The sequence below is a fragment of the Myotis davidii genome, unplaced genomic scaffold (genome assembly GCF_000327345.1).
Source record: "Myotis davidii unplaced genomic scaffold, ASM32734v1 scaffold1476, whole genome shotgun sequence".
Classification (NCBI taxonomy): domain Eukaryota; kingdom Metazoa; phylum Chordata; class Mammalia; order Chiroptera; family Vespertilionidae; genus Myotis; species Myotis davidii.
This window is the reverse complement of record NW_006287253.1, coordinates 408,544-417,928: the sequence shown is the minus strand read 5'-3', so window position 1 is coordinate 417,928 and position 9,385 is coordinate 408,544. Positions and strand designations below refer to the sequence as shown.

The following is a 9,385-nucleotide window of genomic DNA, read 5'->3' as shown; positions in this document are numbered from 1 at the left end:
CCCTGCCCCCCGTCCCCGGGATTGGGGCCTCCCGTTCGGCATCTCCGCCCTAGAATGGGGCACTCCGCCTGGCACCTCCGCCCTGGGTTGGGCCTTCCCCGCTGGGCACCTGCGCCGTGAGATGGGGCTCCCGGCCGACAGCTCTGCTGTGAGGCCGGGCCCAGAAGGGCCTCTTAAGGAGCCGGTTGGAGGAGGAGGGCGCCTCCAGCCTTCAGCCTCCTGTCCCAGACTGGCCTTCCGGGTCCCAAGAGCCCACAGCCTCTGGGAGGTGCTGCCACCAGCTCAGGTGGCATTGGCTAAGGTCATTCCAGAATTCTCACACCCACACACCCCTCCCTTCCCCGCGGCGGTGTTTCAGACCCAGGCTCCAAACCTGCTATCCTTGCCGGAAACAATTGGGATTACCTGGAGGACTGCTATGGGGCTTCTCCATAGGCAGCGGTTCTCAACCTTCCTAATGCCGCGACCCTTTAATACAGTTCCTCATGTTGTGGTGACCCCCAACCATAAAATTATTTTCGTTGCTACTTCATAACTAATTTTGCTACTATTATGAATCGTAATGTAAATATCTGATATGCTATATGTGTTTTCCGATGGTCGCGACCCACAGGTTGAGAACCGCTGCTAGAGGGACAGCTGGTCCCTCTGTGCACGGTCTGGTTTCTGACATGGCCAGTCATTGGGAACCAATTCTACTAACAAGGTGGGAGATTAAGGTGATTGAAACCATTTCTAGGAGAAAGTAAGAGAATGGAGGCTCTCCAGCAATGATTTAGCCGCCCTTTCTGTAACTGAGTCCTCTGGGAGAGGAGCTGTCCCCAGGTGACTCGCTGTCTGGGAGGTGACGACGTAGGTGCTGTGGGGTCAGTGCAGGCTCCAAGGCAGGACCAGAAGCGCTTCATGAACTCCTGAGGTACAGGTGTTCACCGGGGACTCGGACGGAGGCGTCATACGTGACTGTGAACTGGACAGTGCAGGTGGGAGTAGGGAGCTCAGCCAAGAGCAGACCTTCCTCCCGCTGGTGCCCGAATATTGACCGCAGTGTAGGCGCTCTGCTTGTTCATTAAAAAGCTCTTCTTGCCCTGGCACATGTGCTACTTTGGCCACAAGGTCCCTTCCTTTCTTTTCAGTAATGCATGACTTTGTTCTGCATGGGCTGGCCATACTTTGCTCTCAGCAGGGAGAAACAGCAACTCTAATTCGGGCTTTCTAAAGTGTTCCATGAGTTGCATGTTTAGCCTTTGAGCTTGGCCTCTGATGAAGACTCCCTCGTTTGTTTACATCGTGAGGGACATGATCCTGCTGCCACAGCCTTGAGAGTGAGTCGGTCTTGTGTCCTGCAAGCGGAACAGCCTCCATTGCTCCTCAGTCTGAGATGCCGCCCTCAGGCACCAAGCCTGTACCCGGTGGTTTTGTTGATAATCCGCCATAAAACGAGTTTTGACACCTTTGTCAGTTGTCTGGGCAAGCTTTTCCTCTGTCATTGATATCATGGGATCTTAAAATTTGTAAGCATTTATTGTTTTTGCTTTTTTAAAAAAAATTTCTTTATTGATTAAGGTATTACATATGTGTCCTAACCCCCCATTACCCTTCTGTTGTCTGTGTCCATTGGTTGGGCTTATGTGCATGCATACAAGTCCTTCGGTTGATCTCTCTCCCTTACCCCCACCCTCCCCCATCTTCCCTCTGAGGTTTGACAGTCTGATTGATGCTTCTCTGTCTCTGGATCTGTTATTGTTCATCAGTTTATGTTGTTCATTATATTCCATAGCATTTATTGTTAATTTTTGGAGTTATTTCTAATTTTTTTAATTAACCTTGAATAAAATTAATGTACATATATCTCTTCTTTCCCCAGGGGCAGCCGCCTCACAGATGTAAGTATGTAATGCTGATCCCTGATCCCAGAGTTGTAGCCTCTTCCACAAGGGAGACCTGCACCATTCAGTTCAGGCTGTAGTCGGGTGCTTTGTTCATTTAGCAGTTGTTGAAAGGCAGAACCACTAGTAGAAATGACATTCTCTAGCACCCAAGTTTATTTTAAATTCCTGTAAACGTTTGCTTTAGACACGCCGTTGAGAGGCTCCTGTGTCCATGCGGGTCTCACAGAAGAGGGAGCAGATCCCAGTGCTGTCCTGCTCTGACCTAGGGAGGAATCTGGGGCCTGGGGGCCTCTGTGGGTTCCTGGACTTCATGTCACCGAGGGTTCCTCACTTCAGCTTCTGCTCTTGGTCACGTCCAGCTTCACGCTCCCCCACCAATGGCAGGAAGAGATGGGGCGGGGGTGGGGGGCAGTACACATGGCTGAGTGAGCTGTGAATAGATTTCTTCTTTTCTTTCTCACCCCCAGAATGAATGCCCCCAACTTGTGCAGAGCTGAGTGCCAGTCATTCAGTTCTTATCTACTCTTGTAACTTGAACTGTGCCTTTCCTTAAAAACAAAGTTTGAATGTTGCTGAGTCACTGGGCTGTCCAGAAAAGCTGATTCCACCTCAGGCAGTAGCGGAAGAGCTGCATATTTAGTAGAAAGCGCGCGCGCACACACACACACACACACACACACACACACACACACACACGAAACCCATCACCATTGCAGCAGAAGACAAATCCGTTGCACTATGAAGCATCCTGACCAGGCCGTGAACCTGCTGTGGTCAGAGACCATCTGGCTTCATGCCCAGTGAATGGCAGACACTTAGACACTTGGCGGCTGCACCACTCAACAACCTGTCAGGTTAGGGAGCTTGACAGACCCATCTGGGCCTCCTGCTGCCCTTTCCCACTGAACCAACAGTGTTAATACCACCGAGATCCCGTTTTCAATTCTGTCTCCCTCTTGGCCCAGCTGTGTCGGTGAGAAGGGGTGTCCGTGCTTTTCCTGTAGGTCAGGGACGGCAAGAAGGAAGGTTCTCTGTCCAGCTCCCTGAGGTCCTTGGAGGGCTTCTGAAGCTAGGACCGCTCTGTCGTGGCTTCCGGCAGGGTTTGATGGCAAGGCTGTTTGAAAGCTTGAGAGAGAGCACATGTTTCTCTTCCAGGCTGAGGGAATATCTAGGCTGCAGGGTGGGGGGCATGCAGAGCCCACGTGCGCTTGCATAGGTAGTGCCAGGGGAGGGGGAGGCCACTCTCCGTAGGCCCTGGAGGCGGGGTTGACCGTGGCTCCAGGCTGTTGGGCTGCTAGACGTGATGCCGCAAGGCCAGGGCCAGCAGTGTTTGCAACCGCTTTCTCTTCCTCCCTAGATCTCCATATGCCGGGAGATGCCCAGCCTGGAAGTGGTCACCCTCAGGTACCGGAATGCCTGCTGTCAGTCTGTGTCACTGGGGCTTGAAAGAGGAGGGGAACCTAGAGGACCCGAAAACCCCAGGAAAATATGGGAGGGCCGCTGGCTCCTTGGCTCCGCCCGAGCTCCACCCTCCTTTCTGCCCTCCCCGCCCCGTGCTGTGTCCCTGCCCACCCTCTCTGCAGGTCAGTGGGTACAGCCCCCCAGGGATGAGCAGCCACCCTCACGGTGGCCACATCTGCCCCCAACAGCCCCCAGCGCCCCAGCCTTTTCTGACCCGGTTCTATCACTGCTGGGAGCTCTGCCAGTTTCTCTATCACGTGCTCTGTCATCGATGACTTGCCTCTTTTGGCATCATTGGCATTTTAACAGACTAAGGAAACCCTGAGTGAACCAGATTCCGTCACTGGGGTTCCAGGCAGCTGGGGAGCTTGGAGGATGTGCCGCGAATGACCCCCTACCCTCTCTGGGCCCAGGGCCACAGCTGATGCTGGGATCCCTGCTGCTTGATGCTGGAGAGCTTTCTGCAGGTCCTCCTCTGTAAACCTGACAGACTCTCCCTGTATGGCAGTTCCGAAGGTTCTGGAACTATAGGCACTGGGGTCCTGTGCAGGCTCCCGTGACTTCACTTCCTGATCACAGGGCTGGCCACCCTATTGGTCCCTCCCTCGCCCTCTGCTCGTCCTTTGGGCCTTCCTCGGTCACCTGGTGGATGCCTGTGCTGCCCACATGCGCTCACGGCACCCATCCCTGGCCCAAGCCTCTTTTGCGGGTGCCTTCTCGTGGGCTGAATGAGCGAAGAATGGGCTACAGCTGTGCCCAGGCTCAGTCCGTTCTCCCACTGGGCAAGGCTCAGACCCGTGCCTCGGTTTCCCTCTCGGTAATACAAGATAATATCAGACAGAGGCTCACGGTGCTGTCTCTGTAGCGTCAACAGCGTGTCTACCCTGGAGCCCGTGAGCCGGTGCCAGCAGCTGAGCGAGCTTTACCTGCGGAGGAACCGCATTGCCAGCCTGAGCGAGCTCTCCCACCTGAAGGGCCTGCCGCGCCTGCGGGTGCTGTGGCTGGCCGAGAACCCGTGCTGCGGCGCCGACCCCCACCTCTACCGCATGACCGTCCTGCGCAACCTGCCCAGCCTGCAGAAGCTGGACAACCAGGGTAGGTGTCCACGCCGAGCACGCCACAGCGCGGCCTCCCTCCTCTGCCCTTTCTGCCAAACCCTGACCCCTCCAGACCTCCCAGACACCTCCTCCTCCAGAGTCTCCCAGAAGGACCCCCGGGCTTGTCCCTGTGATCCATTATGGGGGTGCAGCCCCACGTGCAGAGCGCAGGATCTTCGGTGAACCTCACACAACTTGTCTGCCCCACTGCCGACACGCACTGGGCTGCCACACACTCACCCACGTGCCCTGGATACATGTGAGGTCTGGGTGGGCCGAATGGTGTCACTGCTGGTCCACAGGACCCACGGGGTAATGCCCCTGAGCTCCCCGCTTTGGCTCACCTGGTGTGGCCTCGACCTGTTGGGGGTGTGGCGTTTCACCTGCACCTCCATGCCCGCAGGCAAGCCTCTGCCTGTGCCAAGGGCGCCTTGTGCTCCGCCTCCGGTTCCGCCCGTTCCCGGGGCTGGACCCTTTTCTGGGCTGTCCGCCTTCTCTCTGTGCTGGCTCCTAATCCTAGTCTTATGTGCAGTTATTTTCTCCCAGATGAACAATTTTAATATAAATAAACTCCAGGGCAATTAAGTCAAATGGAATAAATGCAGTGAATGCTGTTTCTTTTTAAATTTTAATTTGAGGTTTCTTAATGAGTATTTGCTTTGGGGAAGTGCTGAAAGCCAGGTTCAAAAGCAGTCATTGGCCACCTGCCATGTGTCCAGCTCATGCGCAGGCTGGGGCATGGCTGTTGGACAGACAGACACCTCTTCTCTAAGGCAGGCTGCATGCGTGCCGTGGCGTGGGGCCTGCATGCAGGTGGCTGCTCTGATGCTTTCCCCCTCCTTCCCCTCGAAGCTGTGACTGAGGAGGAGCTGTCCCGGGCGTTGATGGAGGGAGAGGAGGTCACGGCCCCCAGCAGAGAGGGCATGGGGAACGGCAGGCCCGAGCTGTCCTACGCCCTGAGTGCCATGAACGCCGCTGCCGAGACCCGAGGGGACGCGCTGAGCTACAGCGAGGAGGAGGCGAGGTGCGCAGGGGTCTGTCGGGGTTTGCCCTCTTGAGGAGAGCCAGCAGCCATGTCTCCTTTTTCTGGGGAGGGAGGGGAGCGAATTGCCCTGGGTGGTCCTTTCTCACCTGACCTCATGGCCGGAGAACACTCCAGGCACAGCAAGTGCGCGTGCGGAACCAGCCCTTCACGGGTGGCCTGGAGGTGGGGCTCGGTGAAGGGGATCAGTGGGCACATGGGGGCCAGCTGGCAGAGGGAGTACCAGCTGGAGGAGCCTCCAGGGCAGCGGAGGGCCGCTGAGGACAGTTGTCTGATTGTCATGGACGTTGTAGAGACGGTGGTTTCCAGCGGGGCTGCCAGGCTCCGTGTACAGCAGGCAAAGCGCTATCTCTCACATCATGTGTGTTTAGTCCTCCCACCCTTGACCCGGGGCAGGCACCCCAGGGCCCCAGGGAATCCGAGAGAAATGGGTGCTGGAGCACCTTCCCCCCCTCCAGTCGGGTCCTGCTGTCCCTCCAGAAGTGATGGCACGTGGTGGGCGTGTGGCTTCGTACTGGCGGGTGGGAGAGCCACTGTTCAGTGTCTCTGGCTCACTATGGTCTGGGCTCTGGGCTCTGGGCTCTGGGCACTGACTCTGCAGAAACGGGCCCTGAGCTGCCCAGCCCTCACGCACTGTCGTCACCCCTCACCAGCACACAGGGACAGCTTGGCCTGAAGCCCCCTGCCCGGGACCGGTTTCCTTCCTTCCCACAGAGGGAGGCTGTAAGCAGCCGCAAGAACAGGGTAAGTGTGATGGGGTGGCCGTTGGCTGCCTCTGCCCAGGGTGTGGGAATTGTGGGAGTGGGACGGGGGCTGGAGACACCACAGGGACTAACAGAGCCAGGCTCAGGTGAGGGTCTCAGGAGGTGGGGGCTCCACAGTCCCCTTGTATCCTCTGAGCGCATGGTCTCACAGCGCGGTGTGCTGAGCCACGGCCATTCCTATGGGCATCTCACAGGAGGAATCAGCTCACCTAGTCCCACGTGTGCAAAATATCCCCCAGTTTTCATAGCAGAAATGGCAACGTTTCCCTGCTTGAATGCAGGTAGAAACCGAGTATACACACACATTGACACACATGTCTGAGCACATGTTACTGAGTCGCCCTTGGCCGCTTCTGCTCGACCACTGACCAGCTGTGTGATTGAGGGCCAGTGACTCAGCCACTCTGGGCTTCCAGGCTGTGAGCATGAGAGATGGCATGCAGGGAGCCCACAAGGCAGTGAGCGCCACCCCAGAACTGCAGCTGGCACCTTAGGCTGCACGAGTCTCCATCTTCCCATGTGTCGGCGGGTTGCATGGAAGGCTGATCCCCATGACGTGGCGTGCTGCTGGCCAGGGCTCTGGGCACGTTATGGTGTGGGCAGCCTGGCCTTGCCGGGGGTGGCACTCAGCCAGTAACTCTGTGCCCCCAGAACAACGTCCTGACTGCCATCCTCCTGCTGCTTCGGGACTTGGACACTGAGGGGCTGGAGGCCGTGCACCAGACCGTGGTCAGCAGGCTACAGGCTCTGCACAGACAGGAGCTGCAGGAGGACATGGAGTGACCCAGCGGGGACCTGCCCTGTGAGACCTTCTGCTGAAGTCCCAGCATCTTCCCGAGCACCCAGGAGGTGAGGCCGCTTGCCACAGCACAGCCACTGCGGGACCCTAGGCCGAGTCCCAGCACCTGGGCTCAGTCCTCAGGAAGCCTCAGCCCGCCCTGGAAGGCTGAGCTCTCACTTCGGTGGCACCTGGAGAGGGCAGGAGGGCGTCAGGCACTGGCTGGGCAGACCCGCTCCCTCGCCCTCCTGGGGGACGCCCTTCTCCCTAATAAACATTTTCCGAAGCCCGGCCTGGAAGCAGGTTTCCTAAACGATGGGCATGGCCTTGGCATTCACGCATTTCCCGCAGGCCGTCTCTGACTCGGTCATGGGGTGCATTTCTGGGCTCAGGAGCCTTCCAGAATTATGGCCTCCCTGCAGGCAGACGCCCTCCTCAGATTCACATCAGCAGAGGGTGTGTGCAGACTGTGTGACAGGCCTGGAGGGACAGGTCTGCCGTCGGCTTGGGGATCCAGGTGTGGCCACAGGTGGAGCCACTGGGCGGGGTAGGACCGCATCTAACACGTGTTCTTCCTCTGGGAAGAGCAGGCCTTTCCGTGATGCCCAGTATCGGCGGGGATGCTGCAGACCTGGGGGCCTTCCTAGTGCCTCCAAAAGCTAGGGAAGCCCCTCGTGGAAGGGGAGCAGGATGACCCCGCCCCCCACCTCATGCCCCAGGCATTAGAGACAAGTCTGTTCTCGCTGCTGTTGAAACGACTGGAGAGGGAGGCAGGCTCTTCCTCCCTTTGGGATGGGGCTGTCTGCATCCTGAGAGCTGAGCTGCCAGCTGTGTGAGAGCCACACAAACCAGAGGCAAGAGCCACGTGACAACCGCGACGGGCCAGCGTCTGGAAGACCCCAGCTTTCCTTGCGGAGGCTGCATCGTGGGGCCAGCTCTTTGCAAGCTGCTGAAGACCTCCAAACTCGGACTGGGGAGATGAAGCAGAGGCGGGGCCTCCTCTGTGGCGGGACAAGGGGTGAGCTCTGAGCAGTGGGAGGCAAGGGGTCAGTGCGCAGGGTCGTCTGGGAAGGTGGCACAGGCCTGTGCGTGTGCCTTCTCGTCACTGTGGGCTGTTGCTCCCAATAAACCTGTGCCTTGGCTGGAACAGGCTGGGTGTGGTCCGTTGATTATGGACACCCTCTGTCCCCTGCTCACATCAGCGTCCCTCACACCTGGTGCCTCACTTGGGGACCCTGGAATTGGACTCGGGATGAGCTGCCCGCCTCAGCCCTCTGCCCCTCGCTCTTCACTGCCCTGCCGTGGTCTACGCCAGAGCAGAGGCTGCCAGCTCACTGGCCCCACTCCCTGCCACCTGTTCACGGTGGCCCTCGGATCCCTCGTGCTGTTTACCCACGGCCTCTGGTCTTCAACAGGGCGCCTGGCGGCCCCCACCCTGAACTCCCGCACCCTGAAAGCAGGCATTTCGAGTCCAGCAGGCTTGGCATACACCCCGTGTCCTGTTAGCCCCCGTTAACATAGGACAGGAGACCCAGGAGGGCACGTCACTCGTCTGCCGGGCACAGCCCACACTCGGCAGGCGGAGCAGACCCGAGGCCCAGCTCCAGAAACAAGCGCCAGATGAGGCTGGTGTGGCCCCGGCACAGAGCCAGTTCCCCAGGCCCGCTGTCCCCCTGGAGTGACCGAGGCTCCCTGCCAAGGCCTGTCAGTACATGAAGGCAGCCGGAGGGATGAAGGGCCCAACCTGGTCCCTACAGCCACCGAGCCAGGCCCAACCAGGAGACCTCTGCCCAGGACCCCCCCACATGGCCTGTGGGCCCCCAAGGCCAGAGCCTCACCACCAAACCTCACAGGTCCCCAGCCCCTCATCCTGAGCCTCTGCGGGCACTGAGGGCAGGAGTACAGGCCGGAGCTTCCCTGGACGAGGTGCCCAGGTAGCTGCTGTGGGGAAAGACGTGGACAGTGCAGTAAGCTCAGGAGACAGGTCCCGCCAAAGCGTACGCGTACCTCGGTGTCCAGTCAGCTCATCCCCCCGGAGCCAGCACCACGCTGCGAATCGAGGCTCTCCTTGCCCCGAACTGATGGATCAGCCTACCGCCCGTGGCGGTGGTGATGAAGTTTCTGGCTGTTTCCCCCTCCCATTGGTCACCCCCGATCAGGGCCTCCCAGCAACCTCACTCATATCAGCCAATGCCCTGACCGGGACCCCTGGCTCTGCTTCAGAGACCCCAGTCCAGGCTAAGTCTGGGGGACCGTTCAAGGTCAGACTCGGAGCCCAGGAACCAGGCTCAGAAGTCCTCATCCTGGGGGAGGCCAGGCATGTCACCTTTAGGGCAGGGCTGGGGGACACAGGT

General features: G+C 58.6%; 1 protein-coding gene across 3 annotated transcripts in view; it reads left to right on the top strand.

Moving 5' to 3' along the window:
* The window catches only part of LOC102758241 (chromosome unknown open reading frame, human C21orf2), an 8,942-nt gene extending 764 nt beyond the window's left edge, over positions 1 to 8,178 (top strand). Inside the window, exons 2-8 of one of the 3 annotated variants that reach the window (XM_006758991.2) lie at positions 1,181 to 1,322; positions 1,865 to 1,883; positions 3,247 to 3,293; positions 4,216 to 4,445; positions 5,300 to 5,471; positions 6,143 to 6,233; positions 6,905 to 8,178. In XM_006758991.2, the coding sequence (XP_006759054.1) occupies positions 3,265 to 3,293; positions 4,216 to 4,445; positions 5,300 to 5,471; positions 6,143 to 6,233; positions 6,905 to 7,036 (654 nt within the window). In that variant the 5' untranslated portion in view covers positions 1,181 to 1,322; positions 1,865 to 1,883; positions 3,247 to 3,264 and the 3' untranslated portion in view covers positions 7,037 to 8,178. The other 2 variants (XM_006758992.2, XM_006758990.2) reach the window with 2 other exon arrangements.
* The last annotated feature ends 1,207 nt before the right edge of the window (positions 8,179 to 9,385 follow it).